At 36.3% G+C, this 22,911-nt stretch overlaps 1 protein-coding gene across 1 annotated transcript in view; it reads left to right on the top strand.

Moving 5' to 3' along the window:
* TMEM232 (transmembrane protein 232) overlaps positions 1-22,911 on the top strand; it is a 306,685-nt gene that overhangs the window by 173,665 nt on the left and 110,109 nt on the right. The window contains exon 11 of the mRNA XM_025387746.1: positions 14,120-14,367. Within this exon, the coding sequence (XP_025243531.1) occupies positions 14,120-14,367 (248 nt within the window). The remainder of the gene's footprint in view (positions 1-14,119; positions 14,368-22,911) is intronic.

Below are 22,911 nucleotides of genomic sequence, written 5' to 3'. Positions count from 1 at the left end.
ATTAGATGGTATCAAATTCAGTATTAGCATGTCTGCACTAGGTCTTAGGAGTACTAATGTCTAAACTAACTTCCTCAAATTTTCCATACCTAATTATTCAAAAGGCTAAAGTGATTAGCATCTGTGCGGGTCTCAGTTTTTCTTTCTGTCTTCCTTGTGCTTGTGACTCAGTTGTTAGGCCTATGTGATTTTTTAACTTTCCTGAATTTCACAAATAAAATTTCTTCCCTCTGATGCCTAATTTTACTGAGTAAAAAAACAAACATTTATTTATATTTTTTAAAGCTGCTTTCTTAAGGAAGTTAATAATGGAAACTTTGACTAAGTTAAACAGCCTAATGCCACATATACAAATAAGACAAAACAAGACAAAATGATTGCCTTTGATCTATAGGTAAAATGTTTTAGAAAAATTTTTTTGAATTGATTAAAATTATATTTTCTTACCTAAAATAGTCAGAAATGTTCTATGTAAGTTAAATTAAGCACATCTTACAGGTGTGCTTAATTTTACAAGTAAAACTTGAGCATAATACATTTAAGGTTTTTTTTTGTCTTTTTTCCTTTTTTTTTTTTTTTTTTTTTTTGGTACTGTCATGGCAACACTTATTTTCGGTAACAAAACTCCAAAGGTTGGTTATTTCTAAATGTTCTTATATTTCCTTAATAACTTGCTAATTTCCCAAATCCCTTAAACTAACTTATAATATTTTCCTGTGGTACCTCTTTGAACAAGTTCTATGGTATAAACTACATAAAACCTTTCATTTCACAAGGATTTAAAAAATTAGTCTTCAGACACTCTCTCACTACTCCATGTGAATTAGGGAACATCTATAAAACACCTATACAGTGAAGGCTTGTGCCTCAGACACTTAGATCTAAAAGAAAACATGTATTCCACTCTTATTTAAGTTATTGCAAATAACTATGTTTATAGCACAACCTTTGTTCTTTCTCTCCTTTCCTAATATTTGCTTCAAAAACCTTTTTTTATACAATGGTATTATCACCTACATAGAGTGAAACATAACTTTATTTATAAACTACTATACATTCTAAGGTGAAGGAATTATTTCATAAGGGTTGAATATAATGGTATGTTCATGGAATTAAGTAGAAATTTTCTCTTTTTATGCTTTAAAATAAATAAGCAATTTATATGATAAACTACTGAATTTCATAAATACAATTTTAAATTTAATACTTCAATTTATCTACAACACTGGTAAATCCATTTCTAACTAAATTATCTACTCTCTCTACATTATCGACTTTCTTTACATCGTCTACTCTCATCTTGTATGTTTTTTATCCATGATAACATTTTATCATCTATAACTCTTGTTATATTTGTTCATAAAATTTGATGCTTCTTGGAAGTTGGAGGAGAGGTGAAATATTTAATAAGCAAATTTGAAATGAAAAACAATTCTGAATAGATCCTGAAACATGAGCCCTTCATGTGACAAATTCAATACAAACCCAACTGTTGCCTGAGTATTTGGGAAAGAAATAAAAAAACTGTCATATACTCACAGTGGCATAATAAACAAATGTTAATTGATGTGCTTTGTTTGAAATACTTCCAGGGAGACTTGCAATGAGCAAGGTTTTTCTATATAGGCAATTCAGCAGCATATGCTGGCACATCTAGGAAAAGTCATTATGTATAAGTGTTTTCTGCCATCTGGTATATGACCTAAAATATCAAAAAGAAATATGTACAGCTAAAATGAATATGTGAATTTGTTGAGAGTACCTTTGACTCATCAGGTAAAGCACTTTGTGGTTAACATTTTATGGTGCAATCTTTAAGACAAAATTTGTTTTTATTCTTAATGATATTTCCATATCCCTAATGTACCCTGTAGAGCAGCAAAACAGAACAAACAACAGTATTAGTCCCTATTTTCTCAGTGCCTATTTATCTCCTCCTCCACATGTGGCTTTACTTTGGACATAAATAGCAACAGTTTGGAAAGTGAGCTGTATTTTTGGATAAGTATAGATCCTTAAATACTTATCAATAGAATGTCAATGTAACAAATACATTGTTTTAAGAAAACAAAATATAATATTGTAATTTTTATATAAAAACAGTTTTTGTAGTGCCTTTATCATGCACCAGGTACTGTACAAAGTATCTGTTATATACATATATATAATGTATATTAACTCATTTGAGCCCCACAGCTCTCCTACCACCATCATCGTCCATGCAGATCAAGGATTTGAGTTTTAAACAGAATAAAATGAGGTGCTGGTAGTGGGTGCACTGTGAGTGAGCTTAACTCAAAGGCTCTAACATTTCTACTATTTCGTGCTTTCCCTGAAATTAAATATAAACAAGGAACTAACATTTATTGAAACACTTTCATGTGCTAGAGACTGTACTATAAAATATATGCTTTTTGTCACTTACACTTTGAAGTTTAAGGAAAAAAATTATTGTCAGAAACAAGTTAGATATTTCAGCAAGATTACTTAAGGAAAGGTAAGGACATTTTAAAAAGAGAGACAGACTGTGAGAGAAGGGAAGAGAATTTGTAGCAAGCTGCTGCAATGGTTTGAAATTATTTTTTCCTTTTGTCTCTTATGTCAAAAATAATGTGAGTTAGCTCAAATTTTGTTGTGTTTGCTACATTTCTCTAATTATTGGTGGAAAATTCAGAACTTTATGAAGGCCCTTTTTTTTTTTTTTTTTTTTTGATATGTGTGTATTGCTACTACATCCTAATTCCTTTGGGCTGATTTATCCATTTTCTTCCTGTATTAATGCGGGCTTTTGCCATCTTTATGCCCAACACAAAGGCAAAGGGTAAGCTTCTGTTCCTGCCTTTGGTTAAAATATGTATGTGAAGGAAATAGTCTTCAAGAATACTACTTTTCCAATGTTAATAGTAAATCAACAAAGTTATATATATTTTTTTAATTCCCATTTGTTTATTAATAAAAATAAATGTCATTTTCTAATAATGTAATAATAACACGAAACCCTGAATTTTTACAATCTTCAGGGGCATCACTAAAAAATAAGAATACATGATCAAAATGTAAATAAATGGTTAAAGATGGTCTTTGAGGTAATGTTCACTTCCAGGCTAAATGGTAGTAAATTTATACATTTGGAATCTATTGTAAAAGATGTTCATTAATATTTTGTTTAAGTCTACCCTCAAGAAGTATAGACAAATTTATGCATAGATGGCATTCAAGTCTCTTAATATTGAAGCATATTAGAATAATGGCTTTAAGAGAAGAAGGAAGAAAACTATAGAAGACAACTCTAGAAGTATAATCATGATCTTATTTGATACATTTGCTAATATAAAAGTTATGTTATAACCAAACTGTTTTGGCATGGCAGAGGTTAGATAGAGTCTTCCTGGGTTGATGGTGGGAGTTGCTGCAAAGGCCAGAACTCTAGTGCTCTGTCCTAGGGAAGACCTGAAAAGCACTAATATCTGTTGACCTTCTCACTGTCTACAAGACAGATCATCCTATATGATGTGTGTTAACCTCCATAAAACTAAAAGGTATTTATTATCCCCATATCACAGATGAAAAATAAGACAGAACAAAACTAAACACAAAACAATCCTGGAGAAGTTAACTAAACTTTTTCAATTTTACATTCATAACTAGCAAGTGATAGAGACACACCTGATTTCAGATCTTTCATAGTACATAGCCCATATTCCTTCCTGGCAACTTCTTGTGAGAAAACACACACAAAGCCTTTCATAAATAAGGAAAGTATACATTTGACTGAAATTTAAGACTACATTTCTATTAGACAAAGGACTTGGACATCAATGAAGGATAGAAATTTACCTGAGCTTCCCACAAGAGAACCATAGAGAAAGATGTGGGAATATCTTCATTTTGCCGAGAGAGGTGGCATCTGTATCTATAGCCTCTCCTGTCTTAGAGGGAAGAAAGTGTGGAGTAGTCAAATGAGACATGATGAAATAAGCATCAAGATTCTATAATACAGATGTTACCGGTAGAGGGTCTTGACTATAAGTTGTCCAGGTTCTTGGTGTTTTGGACAAAGAATTGGACAAAATGCACAAACAAAACAAGGAAGGAATGAAGCAACAAAAGCAGAGATTTATTGAAAATGAAAGTACACTTCCCAGGGTGGGAGCGGGCTTGAGCAAGTGGATCAAGAGCCCTGGTTACAGAATTTTCTGGGGTTTAAATACCCTCTGAAGGTTTCCCATGGGTTACTCAGTGTACGCCCTATGTAAATGAAGTAGTGACCCACGGTCAGTCCGATTGGTTGTGGGAGGGGACAAATCAGAGTTACTTTCAATTTTTCATCTGCCATGCAGAAAGGGAGGGGCGTTGCAAAGGGAGTAGGTAGCCTCTGGTCCTTTTGTTACTTGGGCATGAAAAGTTGGGATTTTCCTTTTGATTTAGTTCCAGGAAGTCAGTGTCAATTGGCCGTAGGTTCCCTGCCTCCAGACCCTATTCGCTTGCCTCGCTTCCGCTCTGCGAGAAGCAATCCCCATAAATCTTTATGGGGAGAAGAAGGACTGATGGTCTTTCTTCTGTAACTGCTTCATGCTGACTTGGGGCTTAGTCCCTACCTATTAGGGATCATGGAATTCTCATTCCGCCCTGTCTAATGAAGACAGGGTAGCTTCTTGATGGCCAGGAATGGTGTCTTCACCTGAAACTGGCTGGAAGCCCTGTCACATGATAATCTGAAGCTTGATGATCTCTAGGTGAGAAGAAATGAATATGGTTAAAAGATTCAATGGGAACTTCATTGTCTGGATACATATGCTGTAAGGAATGTTTATTATGTAAATGAATTAGAACATTCTACTTGGTACAAAGAAAGTGATTCCAACCATTTGGAAAAAGGCAATTAAACTACAAAAATACATTTTAAAAAGGCTTCTATTATCCAGCCTACAGTAACTATGCAACAAAGACACCAAGGAAAGTTGGTGGGCATTTACTTTTCTTTTGGCTGTCTTCTAAACAGGTACTTTGGGTCTTTCACAGGTTCACAGGTGTAGTGGCTGATAGGAGCTTCAGTGTTGAGGTCCAGGACTTCAGGTATCGCAGACATGATCCTTGAAAGGTGTATCCAACCATCTAACCTTAGTACTTTGCAGAAGGCGTGGCCAATATTACTGAAAATGATGCCTTCCATTTGGGCTGTAATTGTTGAGCAGGTGATCTCTTTTTCCATGTTTTCATCTCTTGGCCTGATTTAGGGTTGCTGGTTAGTTCCTGGTGTGGAGAGTCTTTGAGTTTCAAACTTTTGTAAAACCTGCTGAAATTATCCTAGGTTAACTAGGTATTTTACTAAACTGGCTGTTTCTGGATCAGTAATTGAATCATTAATTTAGAAAGGGCTTCAGATAACATTTCTTATAGGCTTATATTAATTTTTGCTCTAGGGGTATTATGGATCCTTAAGAGGGCTACAGGCAATAAGCTGAACCATGTTTCTTATGTTTCCTGACATTGAACTCACTTAGCCAACACTCACTTTAGAGTTTGAATAGTCCATTCTACTTTTCCAGAGGACTGAGGCCTCCATGCTGAATGTAAATAGTATTTGATTCTGAGAGCCCTAGCAACCCCTTGAGTCATTTGGGAGATAAAGGACAGGTCTTTATCACTTTGGAGTCTCTGAGTTAATCCAAACTGGGGGTTATTTCTCTTAAGAGGACCTTTATAACCTTATTTCTCTTAACAGAACCTTCTCTGTTCTGTTAGGGTAAACTTCGACTCAACCAGTAAAGGTATCTATTAGCACTAACAAAAACTTATATCCTCTGAAAGCTGGCATATGTGTGAAGTCTAATTGCCAGTCTTCCCCTAGTTAAGTTCCTCTCCTCTGGACTGGTTCTATTAGAGGAGGCATTTTGTTTCCTGAGTTGTTTTTTTGTTTTTTTTTTTGTTTTTTTTTTTTTGAGACGGAGTCTCGCTGTGCTCCCAGGCTGGAGTGCAGTGGCGTGATCTCGGCTCACTGCAAGCTCCGCCTCCCGGGTTCACGCCATTCTCCCGCCTCAGCCTCCCAAGTAGCTGAGACTACAGGCGCCCACCACCACGCCCGGCTAGTTTTTTGTATTTTTAGTAGAGACGGGGTTTCACCATGTTAGCCAGGATAGTCTCGATCTCCTGACCTCGTGATCCACCCGCCTCGGCCTCCCAAAGTGCTGGGATTACAGGCTTGAGCCACCGCGCCCGGCCTCCTGAGTTGTTAAGTGCACACAATGAGCAGGCTTGATAGACCTGCTTAACCACCGAAGCTAAGTTAGGCCCAATGAAGAGTCTGTTAACCATGGCCAGGGTAGCATCCCTCCCTATATGGAAAGAGTCATGCAGGGTTTTTATAATTCTCCACTGGGCTGTTTGAGGGAGATATAATTGTGATCACATATACCACCAGGATCCTTGTTTTTGTTCCCCTTGCTCCAATATTAGCTGTTCCTGTTGGGATTGTACCCTGAAGGTTGTGGCTTTGTCTTCTCTGTCAGACTTGCTGTTCCCTTGTGCTATAGGGGTTAAGTCCCTTTGGTACCCCCTACAGTGAACTATAGCTATGGCCTTTGGCAGGTGTACTGCTTTTAATAGCTGAAGAATTTCACGCCCATGCTTTATAGGAGAGTGTTTGTTAGTTAGTAGTCCCCTTTCCTTCCAGATTGTAGCATGAGCATGAACCACAAGGAATGTGTATTTAGAATCTGTATAGATGTTAAGCTTTTTACTTTGCCCCAACATTAATGCTCAGGTAAGAGTAATGATTTCAGCCTTTTGTGCTAATGTGCCAGGGGGCAGTGGCTAGGCGTCAATTGTACTATGATTTACTATTGTGTATCCAGCTCCTGTGCTCCCTATTTGACATAAAACTACTGCCATCTTAAACCAGCTATCCTCAGAATCTCGGAGAGGTTGATCTTTTAAATTAGGCTGGCTAACATATGAATGTATGTGCAATGACCTGCTCGCAGGAATGATCAGTTACTGGGCCTGTGGGCAGAAACAGAGCTGGATTCAAGGTGATACAGGTTTCAAGGGTTACATCTGGGTTTTCTAAGAGTGTGGCCTGGCATTAGGTTAAACTTCCCTCCATCATCTAGAGTATCCTTTTATTTCTAAGACTGACTTCACCTGATGAGGGGATAGAACTCCTGGTGGTTGACCTAGGGTGATTTCAGTGGCTCCTTCCACTAAAATACCAGTGGCTGGGATTGCCCACGGGCAACTTGGCCATCCCGAGGCTACTCCATGCAGGTTTTTTGAAAAGTAGGCAGTTGATCTGGGTTCTGATCCTAATTTCTGGGCTAGTATTCCTACAGCTATGCCCTTCCTCTCTGCTATATACAAGGAGAAGGGCTTAGTTAGGCCTTAGATGCCAAGAGCGGAAGCTGGTGGGAGCCTAGTCTAGCTTGGCAAAGGCTTCTCTCATTTCTGAGGCCCATTCCATTAGCTCATTTTCAGGCCCCTTTTTTGCTTCATACAGGGGCTTTGCTTGATCCCAAAATTTGGTGCCCATATTCTGCAAAACATGGCCATTCCCCCAAAAGAACAAAGCTGTTGCTTGGTGTGGGGAGTCCCCAAACCACATATGGCTTGCACTCGTTCTGGGGATATTTGCCAGGCTCTAGGTGGTAAGACATACCCTAAATATTGGACCTGTTGAAGATTATTCTGAGCCTTCTTTTTGGACACTTTTATGCCCTGTCTGCCAGAAAATTCAAAGTTTTTGTAGTATTTTGTTCAGAAGTTTCCTGGGTTGCGCTACACACAAGAAGGTCATCCATGTACTGGAGTATACTCCCATTCCCCAATTGCAGATCCCTCAGATCCCTCTCTAAGGCCCAGGCAAAGAAAGGGGGTCTGTCCCAAAAACCTTGAGGGAGCAGTGTCCAAGTGTATTGTTATTTTCCTCCAGTATTAGGATTTTTCCATTCAAAGGCGAAAAGGTATTAGGACTTTGGTGCCAGAGGAATGGAGAAGAAAGCATCTTTTAGGTCTAGGACTGAGAACCATTTAGCACCTTCTGGCACCTGAGCCAGGAGGGTATATGGATCTGCCACCAATGGGTATACGGGGATAACAGCCTCATTAATTATTCTGAGGTCCTGTACTAACATGTACTAAGCCTTCAATATTCTTCCAAAGGGTTTAGAATGGGTAAGATGGGGGTATTGCAGGGAGAACTGCAGGGTTTTAAGAGTCAATGGGTAAGTAGTACCTCAACTCTGGATGCTAGGCCTTTTCTTGCTTCCAGCTTAATTAGATATTGGTTTTGATTAGGAAAATAGCTGGGGTCTTTAAGCGTATTTTGACTGGCAAAGCTATTTTAGGCTTCCCTAGATTTCCAGTATACCATGCCAGTGGGTTAGCCTCTTTACTAATGTAATCTGGGACTTTGGCTGTATTTTGCCTGTTAGCAATTCTGCTAGGTGATGCTTACATTGTAGCAGCGCCCCTATTTTAACCATAATATCTCTTCCCAATGGGGGATTGGGCAGTTTGGTACTACCAGAAATTCCCGTTGGAAGATTTGTTTCTCAAATTGACAAATCAAAGGAGGAGTAAAGAATCTTGTTTGCGGCTTTCCTTCCATTCCCATAATGCTCATGAACTGGGAAGAAAGGTTTCTGCAAAAGCAGTGAGAACAGAGTAATTTGCTTCTGTATCAAAAACAAACAAAGAAACAAACAAAACTGAATTTGGGTACCCATGACATCCAGAATTACCTGGGGCTCCTCAGTAGTAATTACAATGTTCCTGGAAAGGGGCAATGAGGAAGACCCTGGGCCCCTTCGGTCTTCAGTCTTCATCTAATTCCTGCTTTTGCACTGCTAGAGTTTTTGCCTGACTGAACCCCTCGGTGGGAGCAGGGGCAGTCAATCCTTCAGTGACAGGGTTTGTAACGGGTGCCCTCACATTTTTGACAGGGGCCTGGTGAAGGCTTAGTACAGTCTTTTGCCCAGTGCTCATTTTTCTTGCATTTGAAGCAAGAGCCTTTGCTGTCATTATCATTATGGCCCTTCAGGTTTCCCTTAGCTGCTCTTTGGGCATTCAGGGTACTGCCAATGATGGCTGCCATAATTTTTACCTGCCATTTTTCTTCACTCTGTTCCTGTTTTCCTTCCTCCAGGTCACGATTGTTGTACACCATAAGAGCAGTATCAAAAACCTGATTTTGATTAGTTCATGGCCCCATCAGTAGCGTTTGGAGCTTAAGTCTAATGTCTGTGGTGGACTGGCTAATGAAATGCTGTGCCATTAATATTTTGCCTTTGGAAAAAGAAGGGTCCAGAGTAGTATATTTTGTAAAGACTTCCTCCAGCCAGCCATAAAACATGGCTGGATTTTCCTCCTTGGCTTGTGTAACCCCCCTTCATTTACATTATTTACTACCTTAGTTATTCCTTTTCTCATTCCTCCAAGGAAATTTAGCCCAGTTGTTCATTCCCATGGGGGTATTATAGTCCCAATTAGGATCAATAGTGGAGACTGTGTTTGGGCCCAGGTGAGGACCCTGTAGGTTTCAGGTGAATAAATCATCTGCTTCCCCGCGGGCGGCCTCGAAGATTTGATCTTTTTTCCAAGGGGGTGCATCAGGTTGCTAGAATGAATTGAACATCTTTCCATGAGAGAGCAAAGGCTAAGGCCAAAGTCTGGAAAGCTTCTGCAAATTTCCTGGGATTCTTGAAATAGTTTTCTAGCTTTTACTTACATTGTTGTATATCAGTTATAGAGAAGGGACCTGCACTAGGACTGGCCCCTCAGCTTCTGCTACTTCCCTAAGGAGTAGCAGGGCTCCAGGGAGAGTTGAATAAGATGTTCTCCTTTGAGTGTGATGGGGACTCAGTAGGGTTCCCAGTGTTCGGGGTTTAGCCTCAAGAGCACTTGGCAAGGGGCTGTATGGAGACAGATGCTGTTCACCCCAAAAGATAGGTGGCCCTTGTAAAAGAGGATCATCTGTAATATCTAGTTCTGCCTTAGGACTTTCTTTTGGGGGGGCTGGTTCTGGGAGTTTTGCAGATTGTTAGGTTTTGGTGTAGGGTCATGAAGGTCTGTACATATGGTATTTCTGACCAGTTCCCTGCATCTTGCAAAATGGGTCTGATTGCAGGATGGTGTCATAATTAAGGCTACCATTGACTGCACATTGCTCCAGGCTGGGCAGCTCATAATTAGGCCAAACAGCATTGCAGAAAAAATATGTATATATAAGATTTCTCTTTAGATTATCAGTATCAAATTGATTCCAATGGTGGAGGATGCAGCCAAGCAAGGAATCAGGTGGACTAGATGGAGGGTTGCCCATAGTGGAATCAGGTGGAGTAGATGGAGAGTTGCCCATAGTGGTCTGAAAAAGAGAGGAGGACTTTGAATAGTGGAGGGTTTATCAAGTGACCCGAGTGATGCTTGAGGCATCCTGGAAAAATTCCAGGTCCTGACTGGAGTCCCCAGGGGCATTCACCTTTTGAGCCCTCTCTTAGTCTGTCAGACATCTCCCACATTAGATGGGTGCTGGCATTGCTTTGGAATCATTCCCTCCACCACTAACCCATTATGAGTGTTCCTTAAGGTTTTCCTATCCCACTTAAAGCAACTCTTTTACTCTCTAAATTTAGGCAAGAAATCCACATTAGATTGTACATCAGTTCCTGCATAAATTCCTTTTCATGAATGCCCCCCCCATGCCCCACACAGACCATCTACAACATTCCCAGACCCTCTGACTTGTCCTAAACATCCCCTCCCTCTTTTTAAACAACCAGTCATCTCTTTTCTTTATAACATTCTTTGCATAGTTGGTGGGTTTCTTTTGTCCTTGACCAGTCAAATAGGGGAAGGGAAGAATTTAGCATGAAAAAAGAAGGCTCAAGTCACCTGAAATGTGTGTGAGTTCACTCTGGGGGAGCTGTTGCTGCCAATTGTGTCACATGTAGGAATCAGGGACTATAAGAAAAGAAGATTTATGTGGCCTGAAACATGAGTTCACCCTGTGCCACTGTCAATTGTGTCACACATAGAGATCAGGGACTATAACCAGAAAAGATAGAAAAGAGTCCATCCGCCTTCCAGGCAAGGCAGCTATCCCCATGCACTCCTTCGCCTTCAGACAACACTGGAGCATGGCCCTGGCCAGTTGCCCTCAAATACCAAGGAGCTACTAGGAAACAGCTGCAGAAATACTGAAAGAAAAAAAGGAAAAGGACTCAGGTCCCTTAGAACTGGGTGGTAGCAGTCAAGGGCTTCCACATGAAAACGTTTTCCATTTCTCCAGAGATTGGCCCCAGCCAGTAACCTGCAGTTGCCTCTGTGTTTAGGCACTGCCCACCAAGCATCCCAAGTTGGAAAGGAAAAGCCAGAAAAAGAGAGAGAGAGAGAAAGACTCCCCTATATGAAATAGATAGGAAAAGGGGAAAGGAGAACAATAAATTCCAAATCCTATGCAAAGAAGGACTTAACCCATTATGAGTCTGATTGGTTGCAGGAAAGGACCAACCAGAGGTACTTTCAGTTTTTCATCTGCCAGACAGAAACGTGGGGGTTGCAAGGAGAGTAGCCCCTGGTCCTTTTTTAACTTGGGCATGGAAAGTTGAGGTTTTTATTTTGATTTAGTTCTAGGAAGTCAGTGAGAATAGGCTTTAGGTTCCCTTTCTCCAGACCCTATTCTCCTGCCTCACAGGTTAATGTTATCTTTGATTACAGTATATTTTACCAAAAAGTGTATCATGAGAAGACATCAGTTTTTTGGTCCATTTGTTTACTCATTCATTTATTCATTCATAACTCTCTTAGTAATTCCAGAGTTCACCATAATATCTTCATTTGTGCAATACTGTACTATATGTTGAGTAAAAAAATGTAGGAGCTCTTTTTTGGTGGTGTCATTTTATTTTCTTTTTCTACGCTGAAGAATAAAATCATGTAATTTTATTGTGTAAAACATGATGTTTTAAAATATATATATGCTGTGAAATTGTCAAATTGAGGTAATTAACAAATGCATAACCTCATATAGTTATTATTTCTTTTGTGAGAACACTTAACATCTACTCTCTTAGCATTTTTCAAGATACGATGTATTTGTATTAACTATAGTCACCATGTTGTACATTAGATCTCTTGAATTTGTTTATTCTATCTAACTGAAATCTTTTTACCAACATCTCCCAAGCCCTTCACCCATCAGCCCCTGTTAAACACCATCCCACTCTACTTCTATAAGATCAACATTTTAGATTCTACATGTAAGTGAGATCATGTGGTATTTGTCTTTCTGTGCCTGGTTTATTTCACTTAACATGATGTCCCCCAGGTTCATCCATGTCGTTACAAATGGTAGAATTTTCTTCTATTTTTATGGCTCAATACTATCCCATTGTGTATATATACCACATTTTATTTATCCATTCATCTGTTGATGGACACTTAGCTTGATTTCATAGCTTGGCTATTGAGAGTAATGTTGCAATAAACATGGCAGGGCAGCTCTGTCTTTGACATACTGATTTTCTTTTGGATATACCCAGTAGTGGGATTACTGAATCATGTGCTTGCTTACTTTGCATGATTTTTACCTTCTCCTTTGTAAATGTTTTTTTCATGTTATTCTTTGACTATATAACTTTATATAGTTATGTAGTCCTCTATAACTTTCACAGTGACACATATTTGCATACTTGCCTTTTGCTATTTTTCTCATTGCTTTAACTGATTTTCTTTCAGTCTATATCCTGAGACTGTACTCATTTTTTTCTACTATACTTTTGTCTAAATAATTCAATAATAAATCTTTCATCAGTAATTTAATTTAGCCAGGCCTAATTTTGGAAGCTGAAAGAGGTTAAGTTAGATGTTCATATATAGAAAAACATTTTCTATTTCTATCTTTCGTATCGCAAAATTGATATGCATCTAAAATGAATCCTGAGTGACTGGTAATGAGCTACCTGAAGACAGATAATACTCAATGAAAATGTAAAAACAAATGATAAAGGGCAGTATCCAACTTATTTACAAGAAAAGGAGTTAATAGTATGTACATATCATGAACATAAAAAAATTGGTAACATATGCCATTTTACTTAGATTTTCATTTATTATTACTGATTATAGCCAGAGAAAATATGCCTCTGGCCATTTTAAAAGAAGTAATTTAAAAGTGGTCCTGGACATTAACAAACAGGAATAGGAAATTTCAGAAAATAGCTTTTTCTTGAATAAATATTGCTTAAATAATGGGAAATTTGTGTAATTTTTTTACTCTTTGGTGTTAGAACATATTTAATTTAATCAAAATCAAAATCTTAAATATCTTCAACTTAAGCTAAATACAAAGCTCTTATTTGCTTTTCACTTAAAATTTTTGCTCTATAAAAATGTTCTGTTTAGCCGGCCATGGTGGCTCATGCCTGTAATCCCAGCACTTTGGGAGGCTGAGGCAGGCAGATCACCTGAGGTCAGGAGTTCGAGACCAGCCTGGCCAACATGATGCAACCCCGTCTCTACTAAAAATAACAAAAGTTAGCCAGGCGTGATGGTGTACACCTGGCTACTTAGTTCCAGCTACTTAGGAGGCTGAGGCAGGAGAAGTGCTCAAACCCGGGAGATGGAAGTTGCAGTGAGCCAAGATTGTGCCACTGCACTCCAGCCTGGGTGACAGAGCAAGACTCCTTCTCAAAAAAGAAAAAAAAAATGCTCTGTTGATATCAAGAGCAGTTTAGATTGTGTGTAAAAAAAAAAAGTCTGATTTAATACAATGTACATTACTTCAACTGATTGCTTAATTTCTTATTAAATAAAATTCCAGAAAGTGTATGAAATTCTTACATGGCAAGTATATCAAATTAAAAATAAAAATTACCTTATTAAATTTTCAGAGTTTCAAGACTGGATGCATTAATGTTTATTTATTTCACTGAAATTTGCTATTTTGGTTTTTGAAATCTTTTGGAAAACTGCAATTTTTTAATCAAGATTATTTTTACTTAACAGGAAAAATGCAATATTAGTCAAAGAAAATAAAGATACTTTAAAAAATTTAATAATACATGATTTTTTTTCTCCCATTTAATCCTGTTTCAACTGATTCCTTTCTTGTTTCTTTCAACAGGCTGAGTTAAATGACCCAACCGATCCTTTCACTAGGTATAGTACAAACATCTCATCAAATGTAGGAGAAGAAGTTTTCTCCAAATATATTGGGTGGAGAATTGCCGACACTCTTTCCAAACTATTCTTTCCCCCCATTGAGGCCCGTGTTCTTCCTTTGAAGAAACCATCAATAAAAAAGGATCAAACAAAATATCCGAATAAAAAGCTGGAGTGCATGAAAAAGAAAGTTCTACATTTCACTGTAAGGTAAAGAGAAGTACTATTGGTTTCATTATTCTAATACATTACAATTCAAAATCACAGAAATTATAGATAATTATTTGCCACATTATTTAACTTAGTTTCTCTTCTTCAATTCAAATTTTGGTTCGATCACCTCCTAGGTGGTCTATCATTGAGCAAGTTCCTCCCTTCTCTGAAACTCTTCATGTTTGTAATAGGCATTATTACATAATACAAATCAATATTAATGTAATTCTTGTGAGGTAAATACTAACTTAAAACAGAAACCAAATCATTCAATATTCAAAATTTTAAACTTTATTTTATGTGTGTATACATACATATATATACATACTTGATATGTATCTTACATATCTAAGTTAGAGTCTTGAACATAGTAAGTCTTCAAAAACTGGTAGTTATGAGACTAATTAGATTTTATGTTTCAACTCCTCATAAATTTATTTCAAAGGACTCCAGGAAACATTGGACTTAGGAATGATTTATTAAAGTGAATAATTTTCAAATTTATTTACAATTTCTCCAGTGGTAGATTTCTTTCAGATTCTTGGGATCCCTGTTGTCATTTTAAGATACACAGAATGTTAACATGTTAAAAGTCACTTTTAGACAGATTTTTAAAATAGATGAAAAATCACTCCTGATATATAACACAGGCCCTATTTTACATTGTAAATCTCTTAGTAAAGCTTTAATCATGACAGAAACTTTTATTTACTTTTTAACCCAAGTCATTTGAAGAATATATTGTTATATTTTTTCCTATTAATTTTAATACATTTACTATAAAGTCAGCTTTCCTTGTATTTTTAATTCATATTTTGATGTGTTTGGTGTTCTGTTGAGCAATTTATTCCTGATAGGCTGTGATTGATTGATTAATAGATAGCACACTGATTTTGATTTTACCATTCTGAATTTTTTGTTGTTGTTGTAACTTGTACCTGCTATATATTGTTTTATACGTTACATCTGATTGGCTTTGCCTTTGTGTCTTTTTACAATCTAATGTAAGAGCCTTTTGTTCCTGGATTAGAGGAATTTAACCCAGTGAATAAATTTAGCTGGACTAAATAGTTGCTGAAAATGCATCTGTAAATTTAAACTTAACTGTAAATTTTATTCAATTCCTGAATATATACTTTCTTATGTATTTATTCTTATTTATTTTTCATTTGACTAAGGTATTATCAAGTGTTTTAAATATGTGCTCAATATTTGAAAATATGTTGTATTTGCCTCCACAAATAAGGAGTAATTTGGATTAATATGTAAAATCATTATCCTTTATAACTATTGCCACAGTATATTACTGTGTTTGCAAAGTCTAGTATAATATGTGATTCTCTTTCCTTTGTAGGATCTCCCCAGTTTTAAGAACTCTTACACATATTCTCTTTCATGAAAAATGCTCCAACTTTCTATATATTAAAGGTAAAAAGTCAAAGCCTCTTTAGATTATAGACCCTTCCTTCCCTGATTTACCCCCTCATCTCTCCCTATCCTAGGTAATAACATCAGTAATTTCTTGTGTGTCCTTTCAGGGTCTATAAAATGCAAATATAATACATTATTAGTATTTTTAATTTTTTCCCCTTCATTTTAACATGAAAGTTAGCATAGTAAACATAGTATTTGGCATCTTGCATTTGTCATTTAACCTGATTTCAGGTACATTTTTCCATTCCAATACATGGAAAATTTTCTAATTATTATCATTTTTTAAACAGACAAGTTTTCCTTATTATGGATATATCATAATTTATTTAACCAGTTTTCTATTGGTTAAAGTCCTAGCTTGAATAATTAGACAAGAAAAAATAAAAGGCATCCATATCAGAATATAAGAAGAAAAACTGTCCCTGTTTTCAGGTGACATGACCTTATATATATATAACGCTAGAGACTCCACCAAAAAACTTTTAGAAGTAATAAATGAATTCATTAAAGTTGCAGGATACAGAGTCAACAAATAAAATCTGTTACATTTCTGTACACTAACAGTGAGCTATACGATAGAGAAATTAGGAAAACAGTTTCATTTACAATAGTACAAAAAAGAATAAAAAACTTAGGAATAAACTTAAATAAGGATGTAAACGACTTCTAGATTGAAAACCACAAAACCTTGGTGAAATAAAGAATACATAAATGAATGTCAGTTTGTATTCCTGTGTTGAAAGAATTAATCTTGCTAAAATGTTCACAGATTCAATGCTATCAAAATCACAATGGCATTTTCTAAATAAATATAAATAACAATTCGGAAATTCATATGGGAACACAAAAGATTGTGAATAGCCAAATCAATCTTGAGAAGGAAGAATAAACCTGCAGGCATCACACTTTCTGATTTCAAAATATATTACAAAGCTACTGTAATTAAAACAGTATGGTATTAGCATAAAGACAGACGTATAGACTAATGAAACAGAATAGAGAGACCAGAAATAAATTCATGCGCATATGGTCAATTAATCATTGACAAGGTTTCCAAGAATATATAACAGGGAAAAAAGATTCTCTTCAATAAATGGTGCTAGGAAAGCTGTATATCCACATGTGTAAGAATGAAATTGAACTCTTACACCAAGCACAGAAAGCAGATCCAAATGGATTAAAGACTTAAATGTAAGACATGAAACTAAAAATCCTAGAAAGGAGCAAAGAACGAAAACTTCTTGACATTTGTCTTTATAATGTTTTCTTGAATATGACACTAAAACTGCAGGTGACAAAAACAATTAGAACTACATCAAACTAAAAGTCTAATGCAAAGCAAAATAAACAATCAACAAAATTAAGTCATTCTACAGATTAGGAGAAAATATTTGCAAACCATATTTATGACAAGGGTTTAATTTCCAAATATATAAGGAATTTCTTCAATTCCATAGCCAAAAAACTCTCAGATCTACTAAAAATAGGTTAACAACTTGAATAGATATTTTTCTAAAGAAGATATACAATTAGCAGTAAGTATATACAACAACGTTCAATGTCAGTAATCATCAGTGAGATCCGTGAGAGAGAAAGGGCTTGGGGGATGAGAGGTCACCTGAAGAGAAAGACCACATAGAAAAGAATCAGTGCCCCAGCTGGCAGCCCACGACAAGGCCTTAGACATACTAGGAAGCCAACTTGGACCATACAGCCCAGCCCAGCTCTCAGCTTAATGCACCTGCATGAATGAGCTCAGCCAATACTGTTTAGTGTGTAGATTAGCAATCCCCAGTGAGCCCTACCCCAATTCCTGACCTACAGGATTAGAACAGCAGATCATTATTGTATTATTATTATTATTATTTGAAATGGAGTTTTGCTCTTGTTACCCAGGCTGGTGTGCAATGGTGCGATCTTGGTTCACCACAACCTCAGCCTCTTGGGTTCAAGCGATTCTCCTGCCTCAGCCTCCTGAGTAGCTGGGATTACAGGCATGCACCACCACGCCTGGCTAATTTTGTATTTTTAGTAGAGATGGGTTTTCTCCATGTTTGCCAAACTAGTCTCGAACTACCAACCTCAGGTGATCCACCCGCCTTGGCCTCCCAAAGTGCTGGGATTACAGGCATAAGCCACTGCGCCCAGCCCATTATTATTTTAAGTCACTGGATTTTGGGATGTTTCTCAAGCAGCAATACAGGATGAAACAAAACTCTTCTTAATTATTACATAATAGTCTAATAGTGTCCTGTTAGATCCTCTTGTTAATGATTGATCTAGAAATTTTTCATAAGTAGTCTTAAGTAATATTTTTTTATAATTGTGTATTTCCTGTTTAATTTTTGTCAAGTTTTGCTATCATTGTTATTCTTTGGAACTTTTTTCTGTGTTCCAAAATAATTTCAGAAGCTCAGAATAATCTACTCTTTCAAGCTATGTTAGAATTCCCTCTTTTTAAAATTTTAATTATTATGAATACGTACTAGTTGTACATAATTATGGAGTATACGTGATATTTTAACACAAGCATACAATGTGTAATGATCAAATCAGAGTAATTAGGGTATCTGTCACTCTAATAATTTGTCATTTCTTTGTGTTAGGAACATTCCAACTCCACCCTTTTATTTTGAAATATACAATAAATTATTAACTATAGTTGCCCTGTTGTGCTACTGAGCATCAGATCTTACTCCTCCTACCAAACTCTCTCTCTCTTTCCGTATATATATATTTATATATGTATATATATTTATGTGTGTGTGTGTGTGTATATATATGTGTATATATATAACCATTTAACCATCTTCTCTTTATCCCTCCCTCCTTCTTCACTCTTCACCACTCCTCCTGACTTCTGGTAGCCATCCTCCATCTCCATGAGTTCAATATTTATTTAACTTCTGAATATGAATGAGAACATGCAGTATTTGTCTTTCTGACCTGGCTTATTTAACTTAACATAATAGCCTCCAATTCCCTCCATGTTGTTGCAAATGACAGGATTTCATTCATTTTTATAGCTGAATAATATTACATTGTGTATATATACCACATTTCCTTCATTTGTTCATCTATTGATGGACATTTGGGTTGATTCCAAATTTTGGCTATTGTAACAGTGCTGTGATAAACATAGGAGTGCAATATTCCTTGATATACTGATTTTCTTTCTTTTGGGTGTATACCCAACAGTGAGATTGATGAAACATATAGCAGTTCTGCTTTTGTTTTTTTGAGGAACCTCCATACTGTTCTCCATAGTGGCTGCACTAATTTATATTTCTTCCAACAATGCATGAGTGTTCCCCTTTCTCCACATCCTCACCAACATTCATCATTGCTTGTCTTTTGAATAGAAGCCATTTTAAGTGGGATGAGATGATATCTCATTGACATTTTAATTTGAATTTCTCTGATGATTAGTGATGTTGAACATTAATCATCAGTACCTTATGCCTCTTCTAAGGTAGTTCTTTGTCAAAATTTTTTTTCTATGGCTGTTGACAAGATTGATATTCAGCCCAAATGCACATGTACGGCAACATTCAGTTTTGATTATTGGAAGCCCTGCCTTAAAATCATCTAGAATATCAATCCTGAATATCAGTCTATTTAGATCTTTCTTTTTCTTAAGTCAATGTTAACAATTTTAACATTATCTTTTCCCTGAATATTATTTATTCCATCCCATTTTTCAGAATTTATTTGGCCATAATTGAACAAAGCAGTCTATTGTGATCCTGTAATTCTTTCTGTTTCTGTATTATTTTGCCCTTAACCAATTCTTACTTTGTGTATTTGAATTTTGTTCTTTTTATTCACCTTAGTTAGTTTAGCTAGATGCTAAATCTATTTTATGTTTTTTTTTTTTCCAATGGACCAGCTTCTAGATTCTAACTCATATATTTTTGTGCTTATTTATATGAGTTTGTTACTTCTTTGGTCTATTTTATGGTTAATTTTCTAATTTCTTGAAGAAGGTGCTAAATCATGTGGGAAACTTTCTTCCTTGGCATTTGTCTAAATCATTATTTAAGTTCCAAAATCATATGAGTGTTGTTGCCAAAAGGCACACTTTATTGCAGCTGTTATAATTGAGCGCAGCAAGGCTGATGGGCAGGCTTTCCTTTGTGTTCACAAATAGTCAACAGAAAAATGTTTGAGTTTTGAAATAGTTTTAAGCATTTTTTTTCAATAATTCTAAAATCAGTGAGGAAGACATATAGATTTGGGATTAAGGATCACACAGCCTGGCTTTAGTAGTCTTGTGTGCAGAAATAAATACTGCAAAACTACTTGTGTATTTCCTACATTTTTATAAAATTGTAACACAATCAAGATACAATGAAAATGGCAGTTCTACGTGGCCTGGGTATTGGAATGTAGAGTCTCTGGATGTATTCTGTATATTCTGAAAGACAGACATGGAAGAATAATTCATCTGGAGCCACAAAAAGGACATTAAAGTGTACTTTGGTTTTGTGTCATGGACAGTTGAAGAAAGGGATAGCAAAAAATAAACTGGAAAAATAGAAAAAAATCAATGTTAACAAAAGCAGATTAAGAAAAAGCAAGAGAAAGTATATACAGGTGATGAAAAGGCAGGTGGAGATCAATAGTGCCTGCTGGGACACAGGAGATGAGAGAGAGAGAGAGATAGAGACAGAGAGAGAGACAGAGAGAGAGACAGAAAGTAGACATAGAGGAAATGTGTGAAAAAATAGCAAATGGAGAAATAAGAGCAATAAGCAGAAATAAAGATGAAAGAGAACAAAAGGAAAGAGAAAAGATATGAGGGAAGAGACATACTGAGGATGAAAGGTACAAATAAAAGGATGTGCACAAGGTTAGGGAGAAGGGAAAGACAATATGCAAAGTCAGAGAAGAGTGAGACAAACAAGGAGCAGGTCGGGGGGTTAAGACCCAAAAAGTCCTGTAGGTTTTGAGGGATTAGTAAATTAAGCTTCTCTTTCAGAGCCTGCAGTTCATTAAATAAATGACAATCATACATCACTGGTCTTAGAAAAAAATGCTGTCTGCTTATCCAGTTTTTCACAGTTCATTGCAGACTCTAGCAATTAAATTTAGAATGTCTCCTCCCTGAATGAGAATTATTCAGCAGCACAGCAAGCTGAGACTTCCTCTAGCAAGAGTTACCTCAGTGTTGTTTCATGGAGCAGCATTCCCACTGCATCATTCATATAGTCTATGTGAATGTGACTCCCTGCAGTTGTGCATAGTATCAGCTCCAGTTAGGGGCTCATCTCTGGGTAAAACAGAGGTCAGTGGAATGGAGCTACAGCTTGATGACAACAAGATAAGCCTAGATCAGGCCTGGCTAAACAGTCTTTCCTTTCTTATTAGGAGTATGGATTATATATAATCCATATATATGGATTTTTGTAAGTTTTTTTAATAAGTTTTTTTATAAGTTGTGTAAAAGCAAATTTAAATCTAAGCTATGCATTGAAGAAATTTCTCTGGTTGACTAAACATTAACTTCAGGAAATTGATATTTCCTTTTGCTTGATTCTGCATCTAAACAAAAGTTCCATAGCTAGCTCCTTTTGTTAGTTCGTCTCCTCCAGCTTCTAGGCTCCCAAATCGAATTAATAGAGTGAATCAACACCTGAGCATGCTGAAACCCCACAGGTCTAAATACAAAGACATAATTTAAAGCATACAGTTCCTTTTCATCCCTGAAAGGTCTTTATTCATAGTGCCACATCACCGATTCCTCATTTAGTGTTCCTAGATATCTCCATTTTGTGTTTTCAACAAGTGGAAATGTGAAAGACACCAAGAAGCCAACATATAAGGACTCCTATAGAAGATGAGGCACATTTAAAAGGGCAGAGAAGAGGAAAATTAAGACAATGTTTCTTTATTGTCTGGGAGGACTAGAGCATGCTTATTTCAGTGTGAAAATCTGAAAATTTTCTAGAAAGGAGAAGATGAACTTCCTTATTAATGAAGTGTCTGCTACATCTTATGACCCATAATTTTTTCCAAAAAAAAATTCCTTATGTTTTTAGCCTATAGATTATTTTTAAAAATAATTTTGTCTTTACTATGTTTATAAACATATATTTTGCTCTGAATGGCTTGCAGGTTTGACTTTTTTTCTTTATGTAATTTTTTCAAAAGAAAATTGATCATTTTGCTTCTGTATGTTGATTTTTTTTAACTTTTCTTTAAGCTAGTACAACATGTTGTTGGATACATGCTCTTTTTGCCCCTCAGCATTTTTTTAAAAATATGAAAAAATCATTATGGTTTTTTATCATAAAAGTTGTAGACAAAAAAATAGGTATATAATAGTTTTACTTCAAAGCATAGTATTTCTCTCTTCCCTATTTGTCAGTAAAACTATCTCAAGTTTACCTTAAGGCTGAGAATTTAGAACTATGAAGATAAAATTTTAAAAACCCAATTCCCACATCTATACTTTCTTCTGAGGTTTCTCATAAGTGTATTTTCTAAACTTATTCCTCGAATCTCTAAAATCTCATCAACAACTAATTTTTTTCCACATATATAAAGACTAGGAGAACATTAATAAAACTTTGTTCATGCTTAGTTTGTTCAAATTTTTATGTTAAAGAATATTCATTAAACTAGCGCCTGGAAGAGAGCCCAGGTAGTGCTAGTAAGAATGAACTGAGAACAGTTGTTGTCATTTACGCAGAAGATTTTACACAGCTGACTTTACAGGAAGGCCGTACCCAAGGCTAGTGCTCCTCTCTGCAGCTTCCTTTATAAAAGGAGCTGGTGCCATGGTAATAGAAGTAGGAGTCGCTAACATTTACTGAATGGTGGAAAGATGGGAAAGGTAAGTGCTACGATACCCTGTGAAATAGGTTAAGAATAGGCTTTATTGGAGAGACTTAGAAGTCAGCCGTGAGCAGAAAGAAGTACGTGGTTTACATTTCGAATTATCCCATTGATTAGGGGTGCTGGAGTCTGGGGAAGCATTTGAACATTCACTGGGTTTGTATTTCAAAGAGAGAGTGCCTGACTGCTACTCTACCTTCTTATAAGAGTGTAAACTCCTTTTCAGTGGAGAAATAAATGTTTTGGGCTCATTTATCACACTATCAT

The sequence above is a fragment of the Theropithecus gelada genome, chromosome 6 (assembly GCF_003255815.1).
Source record: "Theropithecus gelada isolate Dixy chromosome 6, Tgel_1.0, whole genome shotgun sequence".
Lineage (NCBI taxonomy): Eukaryota > Metazoa > Chordata > Mammalia > Primates > Cercopithecidae > Theropithecus > Theropithecus gelada.
This window is presented reverse-complemented; position numbering and strand designations above follow the sequence as displayed.